Below are 17,495 nucleotides of genomic sequence, written 5' to 3'. Positions count from 1 at the left end.
TGGCTGATATAAAATAGGAGAATTATGTTGTTTAAAAGAAAATAAAAGGGCACGCGGCACGGGCAGCAAGTTGTAGGAGTTGGTAGTGAAGCCTTGCACGGGAATTGTCAGACAAATGAGGGGGGAACTCCCCGATTCTTCTTTGGAGGGAGCCTTTATCCCCAAGAGAGAGAGGCTGGACAACAGGCACGAGGGTGCGACTTTGTTTTATTAGAGCGGAGTCAACGGTGCATTGAGGGGCGTCTCCTCTGGGCTCAGGCTCCAAAGAGGCCGCCCCAAACAATAGAAATTCGGCTGCTTTTATTCTCTTTTGCTCCATGTCGCTCCTTTCCCACGGTGCCCCCTCCCACCTCTTTGGCCTGCATTGCACTGAGCTGGCCTTCAAACCTGGTTCTGAGCAGCCTGGCAGAGCACTGTTTCCGCATCCTTCCTTCCTTGTGCCTAATACGGAGTGCTTTTCGCTAAGCGAGCTTGCCAAAGGTTTCCTTGTCCTAATTATTTAAACTCCACATTCATTACCCACTCCTTCTCCTGTCTTCATCTCCTAGAGACACGGGGAATGTTTTGAGCTCTCTGGCACAGGGCTCCTTCCTGACTGCATTCAAGGCCTGGCTGCCCCACTCTCCAACTGCAGGGACTTACTCAGGACAGCTGTATCTCTTTTGTTGTTGTTCTGAAGAACTTTCTTCTCTGCCACTTTAGCTTATAGTGCATGCACCCTTGTTGCAAGGGATTAAGGCATCATTTCTCAGACCCCCCCCCCAAAGCACCTGTTGGGGGTGGAATTGCATTTTTCCTAGCCAACAAGGGTCACTGCAATTTGGAGTTCTGCCCAGAATGTGATTACACAGAAAAACAGGAATTTGCCCTGTGCTGAGTCCAAGCACTGCTCCTTCAAGCTAGTCACTAGCAACACTGACTGGCAGACAGTTCTTCCTGGAGAGGCCAGAGATGGAATTGGGAACATGTCAGGTGCCACTCTGCCACCGCAAGAGGGTCATGGCCCCCTGCTAAGGAGTGCCTGTGCTTCTAGGTAACAAGGACAAAAGCAACTTTCCCCATCTCCTTTATATAGCTTAGCTACACTGTAAGTCACTCTTGTATGAGAATACAGTGTTACCTCGGGTTACATACGCTTCAGGTTACATATGCTTCAGGTTACAGACTCCGCTAACCCAGAAATAGTGCTTCAGGTTAAGAACTTTGCTTCAGGATGAGAACAGAAATCGTGCTTTGGCGGCGCGGCAGCAGTGGGAGGCCACATTAGTTAAAGTGGTGCTTCAGGTTAAGAACAGTTTCAGGTTAAGAACGGACCTCCGGAACGAATTAAGTACTTAACCCGAGGTACCACTGTATATTCAATACAAGTTACAATTTTTTTCATTTGGAGGGATAAGTCCCACCAGTTGATTATTTTTGGCATTCCCTTTGCTGTGGTCTCTCTTTCCCTTTTCAACTCTCTATTGATTTTTATCCTGAGATGTTGGATTTCGCCTATAGTCTCCTTTTTGAAGTTGGAGAGACATTGCAATATTTGGCTTTTGGTTGTTGTATTTTAGTATGCCATTCTTAATGACACTCGGGATAGCTCATAATGAAATACAATCAACAATAAAATCAATGCAAGACAAGGAAACGCAAATTGACTGTAAAACAGCCATCAAGAAAGATGTAGTTAAAATATACTTAGGACTTTAAAAGATGAGTCTTTTCCTGGCACTGAAGAGATTCCAGATTAGGAGTCAAGCAAGCCTTCCTAGGGAGAGAGCTCCATGAGCAGAAACACTCCACACCAGCGAAGAGGCCCTTTCCTCAGTTAGGAAATAAACAACTATCTGACTTTTAGAAGACATCTGAAGGCAGTCCTGTTTAGGGAAGTTTTTAATGTCTGGTGTGTTATTGTATTTTTAATATTTTGTTGGAAGCCGTCCAGAGTGGCTGGGGAAACCCAGCCAGATGGGTGGGGTATAAATGAATTTCTATTATTATTATTATTATTATTATTATTATTATTATTATTATTATTATTATTATACCTGCCTCGCCTCACACCGTATGCCACCCTAGTGGGGAGCCTCTGCCAGTGAGTTTGGCACAGAAGCAGGTGGATGTATTCAGGTCTTTCTGTGGTGTTTCCTTTCCAGCTGGTCATTGTAGGAACTTTGTAACAACAAAAAAATTTATCAGTTTGCTTCCCCACCCCACAAATACATTTTCATTTTGTGTCATGTATTTTTAGATGGTAAGCCTGAGTGCAAGAGACTGTCTTGCTTTTGTTTTGTGAGCTACGCTACAAGCCTTCCCCCCCCCCCATTGTATTTATTTTTTGGTCAAAGGAGAAGGATAGAAAGTAAGTCTGCCTCTGGTGATCTGCTCAGCTGTCACTTGGGCACTTTGTCTTCCTAGATTGTCAACATCTTTTTGATCTGCCGGCCCCTTTGTCCTGCTGTGCCTCTTTGTGGTTTCGATTCACCATGTACTGCAACCAGCAGATGCTAAGTCCTTGAGAACAGCCTTATAAGAAGGCAGGTTGTGCTGCTTTGGCCTTTCTGGTAACAAAAGGAAAGCAAACTTAAATTGCTGTGCTCAAAATGTTGATTTAAAAAAAATGTATATGTGTATGTATAATTTTGTTATTAATATCATGTTGTATGAGATCCTGAGTGTTTCGGAATAAGAAAGATTGCAAATTTGACTTTGTAATTACAGTTAAATGTAGTGCAATTTCTAAGCCTGCTCTGCATGCTGTGGTCATTCCCGCCGCCCCCCCATCTGTTCACCTCCCTGGCAAAATATGTTTATAAGGTGTTTTTGCAGAGCAGTACAGAAGGCTGGATGTTTTGATTCTAGAACTATGTCAACTGTAATATTAGTAGCTGCTCTTTAGCTAGGACAATTTATTAAATAAAGAGAATTTTTTTCACATTAAATTCTGATTTGACATGTAACCAGATTCTGTTTCCTTCTATGCTGCATTCAAAGAAATCATGCTTGTGTATTTCTTTGTGGTAACTTCTGCATTTGGTGGATTTAATTTAATGGATCCCCAAGAGCTTATTTATTGTCTCCACCTCCTTCCTGACACAGGTGAGAGATGGTAATGAGTCCCTCTGAGAAGTGGCTTGGCTGAGTTGTTCCAGAAGGACAAAAAGGAAACAGATCATTTTTCTTAGCCACAAAATTATTGTTTTCCACTTCTTTTAAAAGTATAGAGATTTGATTGAATGCCTCTCTTGGGGCTGAATTTATGACACATTTTTTAAAGAACTGAGCTGGGAGTCATTTCACATCTGCCTGCACACACAGGGAGGGGGAAACGTCATGTCTGAATGGATGAGATGGAGATCTTGTTTGTGCCCACACAAAGTCTGAAGTTCCAAATTGATTTCATGGACCACGTAAATATATTACTCTTTATTTCATGCATCTTTTAAAAATCCATGTTTTTTTTGAGGGTGGTGGCGGAAGAAATCCAGACAGCTGGGAGGCCTGCAGGGAAAGAAAACAAAACTGTAGAACAGGGGCCAGTCCTCTGTCCCTCCTCTGGCTCCATCTAGTGACAAGTCCAAAGGGAAATGCAGAATGGTGCATATTCAGGGTGCTGGGAGTTTGTGATTTACCCCCAAAGGAACTGCACTTACCAGAGTGGGCTGCCAGGATGCTTTGGGAAAGTCCTGGCAACTGTAGTTTGTTCAGGGCGCCAGCAGTTGTTTTGAGGCTGCCAGTTCCCTTCCCTGAACTACAATTCCCAGGATCATTTGGCAGAAATCGTGGGAACTATAGTTTATTTAGGACACCAAGGGCAGTTTCCCCCACCGAGTTCCCAGAGTTATCTAGGAAGAGGAATGGGCTTTTAGACCTGTTTTGGGAACCGTAGTTCTGCGCAGGGTATCCCAACCCTCAATGCCCTGAGCAAGCAATAGTCCCCAGCATGCTGGGAACTGTAGTTTGCTCAGGGTGTCCAGGAGACCCTCTCAGAAGTACAGCTCCTGGAGTCCCCTTGGGAAAGGCTGCAGGGAATATTCTCTGCCCACATAGGAAACCACAGTTCCCAGGTTGCCTTAAGGGATCTGCAAGGGGAATCAGGGTCTTCTCTCAAATGACAGCTCCCAGAATCCTTTGGGGACGCCCAGGCTACGGGAGTTGTAGTTTTCTGCGAGCTCGACAGGCGGGCGAAGCTGCAGGCGGCGCTGCTTCCGTGGAGCCTCCGAGTTCAGAGGCAGTCTATCTGGGCTGCTCTGGCCACTGAGGGGGCCCAAGACGGCCACTTAGCCGCCTAGATCTACGCCACGGTGGCTCCCATCCCGGAACCGGAGTGAGGCGGCAGCTCAGCCGCGCCCGGGAGGCAGCACTTGCGGAGGAGAGAGACAACCGCCCGCCCTCCCTGCCTCTCCTAAGATGGCGCTCATTCCGGCAGGCACCGTGCCCTCGCCCAAGATGGCGGCGGCGCCTTACCCGCCCTCTCTTCGACGCGTTTCCCGCGCACCGCGCCTCTGCTAAGATGGCGCCTGGGGGCCGAGAGAGGTCCGCTGCCTCCGCGCCTCTCCCCAAATGGCGCCCGTTCCGGGAGGGGACCTGCCCTCGTCCAAGAGCAGGGCCGCCTCGGAGCCCGCCCGCTCCCTCCTGGCTCCTGGCGCCCCAGCCCTACTGGCGTGCCCAGTTCGAGGCCGCGAGGCTCCGGGGCTCCGGACCTCCTGGCCGAGCTCCCTTTGGGGCCCTTGAATAAAATATTGGCGGGGGGGGGGCAGGTAAGCCGTGTCCCGCAGAACTGAGCACATGATGCGGTGCAGGCACGACATTTTTCTTTTGATTAAAGATGTTCTTGGTTTACAAAAGTACATGCCTTGTCTCTTTTTTTCAGGTTGTCCAGTCTTTCTTCGGTTACATTTGTGGAAAGACATGAGTGTTGAATATAGAACAAGGTTGGGGAGGAAGAGGGCGGGGGGTGGGGGTGGGGAGGCTTATGGTACATTCATTTATATAGTGTAAGTGTGGGGCTTTGTGTCAGCGTCAACTGGGTAGATTCTCTTTCCATTTGTTTATTACATTTCCTTGGTAGTGAGAGGTGTTGGGGGGCAGGGTGGGGTTGGTTGTCTGTGGTTGTTTGCAGTGGGGCTTGTTTGGGGGGGGGCTTGTTGGGTCAGGTAAGCCGGATTGATTCCTATGCTGTCAGTGGATTCTTCTTGTTGTCTTGTTGGGCTGTGTATGTGATAAAGATGAGCCATACTGGGGTGAAGGCGTCCTCTTCTATTTGTCCCCAGGTCAGTTTCAGTTTATTGGTTATCTTTTCTAGCAAGACCATTTCCCATACAATTTGATACCTTTGGTCCATGTTTATTCCTGACAGGTCCCTCCAGTGTCTGGCTAGGAGGCTCCTGGCTGTTGAGAGTAGGTAGGTTATAAGCTCTCTAGAATGTGAGTGATCATTTTGATCTTGGAAAATGTTCAGTATGCCCAATTCTGGGGTGAGTTCTAATACCTGTTAGTTTTTTTGCATATCTTTTGTAGAACTGCTATCCAGAAGGGTTGGATTTTAGGTTATTCCCACCACATGTGGAGGTATGTGCCTGTGGAGGTGCAGTAGCTTCTCCAATAATAATAAATAATAATAATTTATTATTTCTACCCCACCCATCGGGCTGGGTTTCCCCAGCAACTCTGGGTGGCTTTCAACAGAACATTAAAAACAGAATAAAACTTCAAACATTAAAATCCTGGGCATATCAGCGCCAGTTTCCAGGGTGTTAAGTACCACCTGCAGGTGAGTTTCAGAGTGAGTTCCCTTCTTTTGGCTGATAGTGACCTAAAAGGAGGTTTAGGCCACATTCTAGTACATTGCCTATGTCATCTTCCCATTGTTCTTTGATTGTGTCAAGGGGGTTTGTGGGATTTTGGAGCCATATTTTGTATATTGTGGATACCATCCCTTTACTGTGTCCCTCTGCTCTCAGGAGGTTTTTGAAGATGGTCAAGGGCCTAGTGGCTACTGATTTTACATTTGGATTGTTTAAGAAGGCTGCAGGCACCACATCTGAATGGCAATGCCCATCAGCTGAGGGAGCAGCCCCCTCAAATATTTTATTGTTGGGGCCGAAAACCCCACAGCCCCTGGGAGTTGGCTCCTGTGTGGGCCACTGTGGGAAAAGGATGCTGTGAACTGCCCTGATGGCTCACATTTAATTGGTGGTGATGATGATGATGAATCTATGGGCCCCCTTGGCCTGGTCCAGCAGAGTTCCAATGAGGAGGAGCCAGGCGGCCAGCGCCCCAAACAGATATTTGGGGTGGCAATGCTTCGCTGCGGCTCCTCTGGGGAATGATCAGCTGCTTAGCCCTAATGGCCGGCCAAGGATCAACTGGGTTGTGAAAGGCCCCAAGGCAGGTGCGCCCGCAGCGCGGCTTGAACAGCTGCCGCGTCAAGTACCGAGAAAGTATTTCAGGGGAGCCGGTGAGGAGAGGCAGCCCGGAGGGTCCTGGACGGGGGCGGAAGGGCCTGGCAAATGTACCCCCCTCCCAGCACACGCCTCGCCTCGCGGCAGCGACGTTTCTCGTATGCAGATCACAAGGGGGAGGGTCTGATCCCGCTCTTCTTGGGGCTGAATGACATCATAGAATCACAAAAGGGCAGAGCGGGAAGGGGCTCCAAGGGTCATCGAGTCCAACCCCCTGCAAACCTCCCTGCCCCACCCATAATCCCGGAGGGCTTTCCCCACGTGCAACTTCGGTTCCGCTTTGCGCGGCTCTTCCTTACTCTGCGCCTCTCCCCCAAAATAAACCCATAGGGCGCCAGGTCGGAACCCGGCCAAAGAGCGCCCCCTCGACCCTGGCCGGGGCGTGACGTCGGCGGGTCTCCTTGTTGCCCGAATTCCCGGGCTCCGGCCAGTGGCCACTCAGGTCCGGCCGGGGCAGCTGCTGCCCTCGCGGGGAGGCGAGGCGGAGGCGGCGCCAACTGGGCGGCGCTGGGCGGGCAGACTGTCTCCACGACGGAGCGCGGCTGGTGCTGCTGCAGGGACCGCGTTGCCTCTCCTGCTGCTGCTGCTGCCGCCGCCGCCCGAGCAGTCTCCGCAGCGGAACCGGGCCTCGGCCGCTGGGCAGGGCTCCTCCGCTGGGCTCTGCGGACGCCTCGGCCCGCCTGGATGGAGCCGCGAGGCGGCGGAAGAGCAGGAGGCTCCGCAGCCGGGAGCGCGGCGCTGGCACTGACCCGTCCGGCGGGAGCCGCTGCGGCGGAGACTGCGGGGGGCCCCGCGCTGGCCGCCCCCTGAGCGCCCGGAGCCTCGCCGGGCTCCATGAGCAAGTGCTGCGCCCGTCCGCGGCCATGGCTTCCCTCCCCGCGTACCTCAGCCCGGCGGCCGTGCTGGTGCTGGTCAGCTGCGACCTGTGCCTCGTGCGCGCAAGTAAGTGCCGGGCCTCCGGGCGGGGCGGGAGGCGGGAGAGAAAAGGCCCCCGGGGGTCAGGATCGGCGCCCGAGACCAGCGCGCTCTCCGCACAAGCGCAGGCCCGGCTGGCCGGCTCTCGGGCCGCTGGCCTTGGTGCTGAACCCGGGCCGCTCCGCACCCCGACGAGGGCCGTCGGAGGGCGAGGGGGGTGGGCAAGGCGGGGGTCTCTTTGGCCCCAGCTCTGCCCTGCTCGGCTGCGTCACTGGCCGCCCATTACCCGCGGGAGCAGCCGGATCGGGGCAGCAGCGCCGCGGCCAAGGCAGGCTCGGGCCCCTCTCGAAGCGCCTGGTTCCCGGGAGCCGTGAGCGGAAGCCCGGCCAATTTCATTAGAGTAAAAGCCTGGCTCCAGGGAAGGCCGCGGCTGCCAGCTGGCCTCGCTTGGGTGAGAAGGAGCCTCCGCCTCCTCTCGAGAAGTGGCAGAGGTCTCTTGGCAGGGGGCACCTCCTGGCACCCTGCGGCCACTCCGCTGCCCTTGACCCACGAGGAGAAGGGGACTCTGGCCCATTCTGACGCCCGACGCCCCCAAACCGCACTTGACCCATGAGACACCCCAGGCACGGTCACGATCCCCTCAGTCTGGCCTGCTTTGCTGTTGCTTTACTTCCAGCTGCCCAAGACGAGGGGCCCGACACCTTTTGACCTCTCTCCACCCACACGGCCTTACACGCCGGCTTCCGACCCCCAGACTCCCCTGCTTGGCGGGGCCCGTCTTTATACTGTATAATAGCTGACTTTGAGCCGAGGCCCCTAGGAGTCCTAAGTGCAGCTTGCAAGGAAAGTAGGTGGTTGTCAGGCGCTGCCATTCCCGGGGAGTCTGAAACCAGGCAGGTATGGCGAGGGGTCCTATTGCCAGTCAAGCCCGCCGAGTTCCAAGAAATACATTTATTCCTTTACTGGTCAAATAGATGGCCACCCTGCTTCTTGCCTGGTGCCCTCAAAACAGAAGTTTCTCAGATGAATGGCTTAAAATACAACTGCAGAAATGGCGCAGGAGCAGAAGGGGATCCTTGGAGGGTTCATTGCCTCCCCCCACTCTCCACCCCGGGTCTCCTCTGGAGAGGTAGCTGGAGATACGGAGCGGCCCTGTGGCCGAGGGCAGGAAAGGGCAGCCCAGCCAGGGCAGGAGGCAACCTGCTGCCCCTTTCCCCCAAAGCCTCTGTGGCTGGAGGGGGCACAGCCAGGGGACCAAGCGGAGTCCAGGGCGCGCGGTTTTGCCAGGACTCCGAGGAAACGGGAGAGCGCAGCTGTGACCGCTGAGCGGGCGGGAGGCGCCACTGGCGGGGAGGTCAGCTGGAAGAGAAGGCGAACTGCGGAGTCCAAATGTGGAAACTCTCGGAGGAGGAGAAGCCCTGGAAGGAGCAGGTGTTTCTGCGGGATGGAGGGTCTTTCCTTGTGTCAAGGCTCCCTAAAAGGCTCTCCCCCTCCGCTGAGCCACTCTCCCGGTTTCCCCTTGGAGAGGCAACAACCTTTCGCCCTTCCGAGTAAAAGATGAGTAGGGGGGCACAGTGAACATGGAGCAAAAAATAAGAAATGAAAATATGCTGAAACAATATTTTTCAGACAATTCTTAATTGATCTTTGGAACTCACTGACCCAGTATTATCCTCCTCAAAGGAATATTCCTGTCGTTCCACCACCAGTTTCCAGTTTTTCTTCTTCAGCTTACAGTCAGAATCTCGGGCCTAGGGAGCCCCTTCCATCATGGGGTTCAGTCCATTTTTCAACACAAATGAAGCGTCCTGGGCTCATAACCTTTAATCGGCTCTGTCTGGGTCTCGTTTCTATCTGTACTCACCACCGGAGTTCACTTTTAGAGGGAAAATGGCTTTCAGATTAAGTTCTATTTGGTTTTTTGGTTTTTTAAAAACTAAAGCTCAAAGCAGCTTGCACGAAAGCACTGCATTGCAAGATGATAACTTAGCCCTACAATGACACCTTCAGTATAAGAGCATCAAGGACGCTGACGCTGCCTTCCAGGCCCTGCTCCCCTCCGTTTCTAGGGGTGCTAAATCCCCTGGAAAGGCCGCTGCTCCCTAGACAGAGTCCTCCCCGCAGCAGCACCAACTTGTGCCAGCCCTCAGGAGGGAGGAGAAACCCGAGGCGGAGATGGAAGGGACCCCTGGGGTCATCCAGTCCAGTCCTGCCCAGCCACCAGTGACCCTTCCATCCCTGCTTGCCTCACAGATCGGCCCCCGTCGCCCGTCAACGTCACCGTCACCCAGCTCAAGGCCAACTCCGCGATGGTCTCCTGGGATGTCCCGGAAGGGGACGTCGTCATCGGCTACGCCATCTTGCAACAGGTGAGGCAGGCGAGGGCGCACCGCTCCTCTGTCCCGCAGCCCCTCCGCCCCCTTGCTTCTCACTTTTCAGCCAAGGGGGGCTGTGTTCTCTTCCCTCCCTCTCTCTGCCCTCGCCCGCTCTGACGGCCTCCCCCCGCTCCTTTCCGGCAGCGGCAGGACGGGCAGATGCAGCGCTTCATCCGGGAGGTGAACACGACGACGCGGGCGTGCGTGCTCTGGGACCTGGCCGAGGATGCCGACTACGTCATCCAGGTGCAGAGCATCGGCCTGCACGGCGAGAGCCAGGCCAGCAAGAGGGTCCACTTCCGCACCCTCAAGCAGAGTGACCGCCTGCCGTCCAACAGCTCCAGCCAGGGTAGGCGAGGCGCCCGGGGGACCTTCCCCTCTCCCACCCCCGCCCTCCGGAGCCTCGCTGACCGGCTGGGCGCCCCTGTCCCCCTCCAGCGCCGCCTGTCTCCCCCCGGTCAGTCCCGGGCCTCCTCCGGGGACCAGGAAGCTCCGTGGTGCCTCCGTCCTTGGGCAGGTGGGGCCCCTCAGTGACCTGTGGGCAGCCCAGGCGGAGGGGCCGGCGAGACCCTACCCAGCCTGCAGCTGCTCTCCCCTCCTTGCTCTTCCCCGGCTCTGAAAAGAGCCCCTTGCCTCGCCCGACGGGGCGTCCCTCTCTCCGCAGGAGACATCACCATGGAGGGGCTGGACAAGGAGCGGCAGCTGCAGACGGGCGAGATCGTCATCATCGTGGCTGTGCTGTTCATGTGGGCAGGTGAGGCGGTGGGAGGCTCCCTTGGGCCTGGTCCAGCACGCTCTGCTTATGTTCCTTACGGGTGTGTGAGTATCCCACTAGCGCTGGCCCGGAGTTTGTTTCTGGGTGCACAGTCAAAGTTCCTTCTTCTTTGCTGCATCTTTTGGCTACCGATGTTTGCACGGAGGGCCCACGCCTGACAGCCTTGCGCGTCCAAATGAAGCATCCCGTTGAACGCGGCTCCGTCAGAAGAGCCCAGCAGCAGCAGCAGGATCAGGCCCAAGCGAGCGGGGGCACCTCAAAAAGTGGCTACCCAGTTTGCAAACAGGACCTGAGCAAAGCGCAGCCCTTTCCTCCTCTCCGCTTGTGATTCCCGGTCGGATGCTTATGGTGGGGGCGCACCCCAAGTTCCCGATGGGCAGTTGGCATCTGGGTTTGGGTTTTGACGAGCAAGATCTGGGACGCAACCAGCCACAGAGTCCAGCATGTCAAAAGGCGGGGCGGGGGGAGAGACCCTTGCGCGACGGAGGCCCCTCGTCACCTTCCTTCCTCCTCGCTTCCGCAGCGGTGATCGCCCTCTTCTGCAAGCAGTACGACATCATCAAGGACAACGACTCCAACAACAGCAAGGAGAAGAGCAAGCCGGCCTCGGAGCACAGCACGCCCGAGCGGCCCACCGGGGGCCTCCTCCGCAGCAAGGTGGGGGCGTCCAGCAAGGGAGCGGGCGGGGAAGAGGGAGCTTGGCTCAGCCCACCATCGCCGGGGAGGAGGGCCGGGGCGCGGAGCTCGGCGGCGGGCAGCCCCGCCCGAGACAGCGGGGCCGGAGCTGCTGCCCCGTCCTCGGGGCTCTCGGCGGCTGGAGCGGGTCTGTGCCGCCACCGTCTCCTTCTCCTCCGGATGCTGGTTTTGCGGCTGGAGCAAAAGCGCGGCGTCGGGGCTCCGGGGAAGCCGGCTTTGGCCGAGTCGGGTCACTAGGAGCGCTCTTCGTCGGCAGCAGCCGGCCTGAAGGGCGCCGGAACCGAACCCACCCAGGGCGGGTTGCCACCTTGCAAGGGAAAATGACGGGTGGGGACTTTGGGCACGCATTTTTCGAAGGAGCGAAGGTGCCGGGCGCTCTCCAGGGCAATGGGGGCGCCGCAGCTGAGGGGCACAGCCTGGCCAAGAGGGAGCGGGAGGCGTCTGGGGGTCCTGCTCGCTCCCACGACCCTCTCTCTCCCTTTTTCAGAAGATGAAATCGCCCTCTGTCAACATCATCGAGGTGTAGCTGAAACTCGCGGGGACCTCAGTGGCCTCCGCCTGCCACCACCGTCGCAGCCTCCTGCTTCCCTGCATGCAAAGAGTTCCTGCTTCTTCTCGCCCCAGGGGGAGCAGACCTGCATGGAGCCCGCCGGGGCCAAAGTGCATGCGGAACGCCGGGCTCACCCTCTCGCCCAACCCTTCTCTCTGGGGCCACCGCCAAGGGAGAGCGCAGCAGCAGCGCCACCCACCGGGCAGGCCAGCGCCACCCACCGCTACCATCCGAAGAGCCTCGTTGCGGGAGCTGAAGGCGCGGCCTCGCCCAGCCCCCCCTGCAGCTTCACCATGGAAACTCTGGACTGGGCCCTGAGCGGGGCCACCACCCAGAAGACCATGCTGGGCAGACTTTGTCGCCCCCATGGAGTTGCCTTCAGCCCCCACGCCTTCCCACCTGCCCCCTCCCACCTCAGTTATAGGGTTCCCTTGGCTTCCTCTTGGGGAGGTACCAGCTGTGTGCCAACTGCCTTTGCCCTCCACCTCCAGCCAAAGCCACCCCCAGCCCACCTCCACCTTCTTCCTTCTCAGCAAGATCAGGAGGGGTCCCTTTCCCTCCTGGCAGCTGGAGAACCGCCACCCACCACCTCCCCCTGGCCACATCCAGGAGGAGCCCCCCCCCCCCCCGTGACACATGAGCACCCAGCACCGCCTTCCAGGAATCCAGCGCTTCCGGCCTGAAGGCTCAGCTCAGAGCGCTGCGTTGGGAGTGGCAGTTCGGTCCTGGCAGAGAGAGAAGAGCTTGCAGCCCCATTTGCCTATTTCCCTCCAGCTGTGGGGCTGAGAGCAGCTCAGGGCCCTTTGCCTGGAGGTCAAGCCACCCCATCCCACCCTTCCCTCAGGACAGGCAGCTCTCCGCCTCCCCAGCTGGGCAGCAAAAGACCCTCTTCTACCTCCCTGTTGCCCCCCCCCCAAGCCAGAGAACCTACTTTAACAAGTGAAGACCCTCACAGGCTCCCTCCCCTTGCACAGCAAAGAGCAGTGGTGGGAGCTGTGGAATCCCCTGCTTGCCCACCTTGCCGCCCCACAGAAGGGCTGCCCCCAGGCCCACTTGGCTTGCTTCTCCCCCTTGGGAAGGGCCTGCCTGGCACAGCTCACCCAAGAGCTCTGGAAGTGGCTTCCAGGTGGGGCCAGACTGGTGAGCCCCCAGGAATCCCGGCCCAGGAAGGAGACGGACGGTGCTATGCCCCCCACCCCCCGTGTGCCAGTCGGGCTCCCCCAGAGCTGGCCGGCTGTGCCACTCGCTGCCCCCTTTCCCCCGTGGGCTGAGGCCTCTGCAAGCAAAGACACCCAAGTACAACAACAGTAGAAATGGTTTATTTCCCTTTAGAAAAGGACATTAAAAACTAGTCTTTTTGCTACAAAGCTGTGATTTGGCAGTGATGAGCAGCTGGTGGGGAGGGGAGGGGGCTGCCTTCCCACCAGAGCTGGACGGCAGGGTGGGGGGGGCAGCAGAGGGAAGGATTTATCTACACTCAACACAGCCCTCCTCAATATGGGGTGGGTGAGGACTGATGGGAATCTGAATGCTGCCCCCCCCCCAATGTTCAGGCCTCAAGAGCACCATGAGGAGGCCTGGTGCACCCACCCCCAAGACTCATGCTGCCCCCCCCCGCAGGAGAGGTCCTGGGGCTGAGGATCCCTGCTGAATGCCCCGCAGGGTGCTGTTGGGGTTCCAGCAGGGTGAGGGGCTGGCCTGAGGGGCTGCTGAGGGTCCAGGGCAGGCTAGAGCAGGTTCCCAGGGGTGGGGGCAGCTGGTCCTTGTGGGTGACAGACAAGGGGCAGCAGAGGCTGTGCTGGAGATGAGCAGCGAAGACACGGTGAGTGGCAGGAGAAAGGTGAGGAGAAGCAGCCTCAGAAAAATGTCCCCGGAGGCAGGCAGCTGCTGGGGGGGCTGCAGCCCCAGGCCGCCACTGACTGGAAGCGAGCAACTGGGGAGCCCCCAAACGCAAGCCCCCCCACACCTGAAACACACAAGGAGCCACTCAAGAGGAAGGAAAAAGACAGAGAGAGAAACCTACAAATGGAAGAGTCCATGTGAAAATGCAGGGGAACCCCCAGCTCCCCTGGAAGAGGGGAAATGAAAAGCCTCCAAAGGGATTCCCCCACCCCTTCATCCCAAGCAAAGGTTGAGGGCAGGGCCATGCTGGGGGGGGGGTCAATGGTTACCTGTGGTGGGGCGGCCCCTCTCCTCTACGCGGCTTGGGGCAGAGAAGAGACAAAGATCAGAGCAGCAGCAGCAGCAGCAAGGAGAGCCCCCCAGCCAGACCATTTCTTACTCCACAAGCCCTGCAGCAGCCCTTCAATGTGTCCCCCCAGAAACAGAAAACCCACACCTCTGACTGCCTTGCCCCCCAACCAACAGGGGACCTTGACGCAGCCACCAGGCCCCTACCCAGAGAAGGCTTCGTTGAGATCTTCCTCCTCCTCCTCCTCCTCGTCCTCCTCTTCTTCCTCCTAGGGCCAGAGAAAGCCAGGTGGCTGCCAGGCCCCTCGAGAGAGAGCAGGCAGCCCCCGCTGACACACAAAGGGCGGGGCTGTTGAGGGAGGGAGCCTCTTGGCCCTGAGCGCCAAGGGGGCCTGGCAGTGGGGCAGCAGGTCCCTCCCAATACCGTACCTCAAAGTTGGTCTTGAAGGGGGGGCTGCCAAGGGGTGACCTGCCAGGCGGGCGGGTGCTTTCCACCGGGGGGCACAGCGGACTCAGGGAGGGCTTCTTCTCCCCCTCCCCTTCCCTGGAGCCTGGTGGAGAAAAAATGCCCAGAGGCTGAAACCCCCAACAGCGCCCCCTCCCTTTCCCAGTTGCTGGCACTTTGCATCCTTGACACGAAGACCCCCTCCTGTGCCCCCCACCATCCTCACCACCCCACAACCTTGGAAAAGAAGGGTGCACCGGGGGGGGGTGGCAAGAGAGCCACCAAGGAAGCCAGACGGGAGCAGGTCACGGGTTTGGCATAGCGATGGCAAGGGGCACGACCACCATCCATACCTGCCTGCGCAGCCTCCCAGAGATCCAGGGCCACCTGGAAGGCCTGAGCCACCGTCAGAGTCACAGCCTGGGCCTGCATGGGCGACACGAGGCAAGAGAAGGCGACTGGGGCAGCTGGCGAGGCAGCGCCCTGCAAAGGGCCCCGGGAGGGCATGCAGGGGCAGAGGGGCCAACCAGCGAGCAAACCCCACCCCAAAAGAGAAGCGCAGGACCCAGCCCTCCCCAGGGGGCGAACGCAACGCTTACGATCTTTTTCTTGGGCGACAGAAAGGCATGGCACTCGAGGGCACCGCTCTGGGGGTTCTGTGCCACGTAGGCAAAGACTTTGTTCTGCAGCTTGTCTGTGGTGCAATAGGAGATCCTGAAAGAGGGCGGGAGAGGAGGCAGCGCTCGGCATCCCCACACCAAGACCCCTGGCAGGGCAAGAGCAGGAAGGCCTCAGGACGGGGCAGGGGGCGTGGGAGATGGCCACGTTACTGGGCATGCAGGACTAAGGCAGAGACGCAGCACAACGAGAGCATTTTGCCCCAGCAGTGGATTACGGAAACCGGAAGAGCAGAAAATGTTCCTGTCCTGCAGGCAGCAGAAGCTGGAACCGGGGAGCAGGGCCCCCCCAGGGAGCAGGGAGGGACCATGATGGGGCTCCCCAGCAAACCACGTCCTCCAGGACAGCAGGTCTTTGTTCCAAAGGAGACGCCTGCGGGCTGCCCCTCACTTGGCTTCCCCAGTGCCCAACTGGGTGCATGTCTGCTTGCTTTTTATGCTTGCTCACAGCCCAGCCAGCCAGCGGGCAAGTCCTCAGCCAGGCAGCCGTGCAGAGAGGGGCTCAGACAGGCAGCTCCCTGGCCTCCAGCAGCCCTACCTTGCAGGAGCATCCTCACACACCTGTAGATGGAGATGGTCTCAATGGTCTCCTTGGTCTCCGCGTCTTGCAGAGAGAGGCCTCGTGGGGAGACAGTCAAGATCACCTTCCGGAATTTCTTGGGCCCCACCCGAGCCTGAGGAGTGAAGGTAGAGATGGGGAAGGAGGTCTCCTGGATAATCACAGGAGACCCCCTAGCCCAGCCCTCAGCTCCTAGCAGACTTCCAAGAAGCTCTCCCCCCTGCACCCATTCTGTGAAAGAGGCAGGCTGGAGCACAGAAAGAACTCAGGAAACATTCTATTTTTTGCAGACAGAGAATTCCCACTGGGAGGCATCTCCATCTCCTTATCCGTGGATTTGTCCAATCCCCTTTCAAAGATAGATCTAGGCTGGTGCTCATCATCACACCTGGAGAGAGCATGTCAGGACAAAACCCTTTTCTCCAAATCAGGAAGCCCCAGATGCAGTAAGGTTTCTTCCAATCCCTGCACCATTTGGGCTGCCCTTTATTCTGGCTCTACAGTAGCTTATTTTCTTAGGTTGGGAAACCAGAACAGATCTGATCTTCACCAAGATGCATAGCCAGTGGCTCCTGAAACCAGCCCCCGTGGCATCAGCAGTGAGTCTCTCTGAGGGGAACAAGACCTTCAGCGAGACCCTCAGCAAGCAGCCAACTTTCACAGATTCCTCAACTGCAACATTCCTTCAAGAAGACAGCTTTTTCTGAGCTACTTCCAAACCTATTAGCTGCCACGTTCTTTATGTAGGTCTGCCCTTAAAAGGAGCTTGATCTGTTGACAGTTTTCTCTGGCACCAAACGATCCAGGCACGTGACTCCTCCAATCTTGTCCCAGATTCCCTGGTTGCTCTTGATCATGCTGAGGCTCAGTTGAAAGTAGAAAACAGGAGAAACCAGATGCCTCAAAGGGAAACCCAAGAGCAGGATTTCCAGCATCTGGAATCCTGCCGCCTTGATTGTGGAGGCAGAGCAGTGGCCATGGCCAGCCCTCTCCCCCTCTTAAGCCAGGGTCTCTCAACCTTGGCTCTCCAGCATAGCTGTCAACTTTTCCCTTTTCTTGCGAGGAATCCTATTCGGACTAAGGGAATTTCCCTTGAAAAAGGGGAAACGTTGACAGCGATGGTCTCCAGCTGTCTTGAGACTACAACTCCCACCCTCCCTAGCTAGCAGGGTCAGTGGTCTGGGATGGTGGGAGCTGTAGTACAAAAGCCGCCCGGCTGGTGGCCACCCCGCCTCCCGCCACCTCGGGTCTCCCTTTGGCCTCCTACCGTGGCGAGGATCCGGTGGATGGCGGCGCTGGCCATGTCCTCCCCCTTGGGCTTCTCCACCAGCGTCATGCCCAGGTACTTGAGGGCGAAGCCCATCCCCTCCAGCAGGGGCTCCCGCATGTCGGACCACGACTCCGGCAGCTCTGCGGGGAGGGAGGCAGGGAGGGAGGGAAGGGGCGCGGGGCCCCGTCAGACCACCGGGGAGGAGCAGGGCGGAGGAGGCAGCCCCGAGAGACCCCCCCGCGCCCGGCCGGGAGCCTCCTCCGGGGCTGCTCCGGCCCGCGCCCCCTCCGAGTCCCACGTGGGGCTCCGCGGCGGGGAGGGACTCACGGTGGCGGCGGAGGCGGGCGACGCCCAGGCGGTGTCGGGCGAGGCTGGGGCTCCGCAGCACGGCCCGGCCCGCCGCCCGCAGCGCCTCCATCGGGAAGGGACCGGACGGGGCGGACGGACAGAGGGAGGGGCTCCGCGACGCCGCCGCCGCCTGCCTCCTCCTCGGCTGGGCCAGGGCGCATGCGCGGCCAGCACCCTCACCCACAGAGATAGGAACGGGAAGAGAGATGGAGGAAGGGAGAGGTGCCGGGAGGACTGGGAGGA

At 57.5% G+C, this 17,495-nt stretch overlaps 1 protein-coding gene and 1 pseudogene across 1 annotated transcript; one reads left to right on the top strand and one right to left on the bottom strand.

Annotated features, from left to right (window-relative positions):
* Positions 1-6,950: 6,950 nt before the first annotated feature.
* Positions 6,951-12,187, top strand: FNDC4 (fibronectin type III domain containing 4). The gene is made up of 6 exons (XM_053383979.1): positions 6,951-7,394; positions 9,621-9,736; positions 9,887-10,091; positions 10,407-10,496; positions 11,041-11,174; positions 11,701-12,187. Exons 1-6 carry the CDS (start codon positions 7,316-7,318, stop codon positions 11,737-11,739), a joined length of 663 nt encoding a protein of 220 aa, XP_053239954.1. The 5' UTR covers positions 6,951-7,315; the 3' UTR covers positions 11,740-12,187.
* An 873-nt stretch (positions 12,188-13,060) lies between these two features.
* LOC128411553 (low density lipoprotein receptor adapter protein 1-like) lies at positions 13,061-17,354 on the bottom strand (annotated as a pseudogene).
* Between the last annotated feature and the right edge of the window lie 141 nt (positions 17,355-17,495).

This window comes from Podarcis raffonei, chromosome 3, assembly GCF_027172205.1.
Source record: "Podarcis raffonei isolate rPodRaf1 chromosome 3, rPodRaf1.pri, whole genome shotgun sequence".
In the NCBI taxonomy this organism is placed as follows: domain Eukaryota; kingdom Metazoa; phylum Chordata; class Lepidosauria; order Squamata; family Lacertidae; genus Podarcis; species Podarcis raffonei.
The sequence above is the reverse complement of the archived record's forward strand: the minus strand, read 5'-3'. Positions and strand labels throughout refer to the sequence as shown.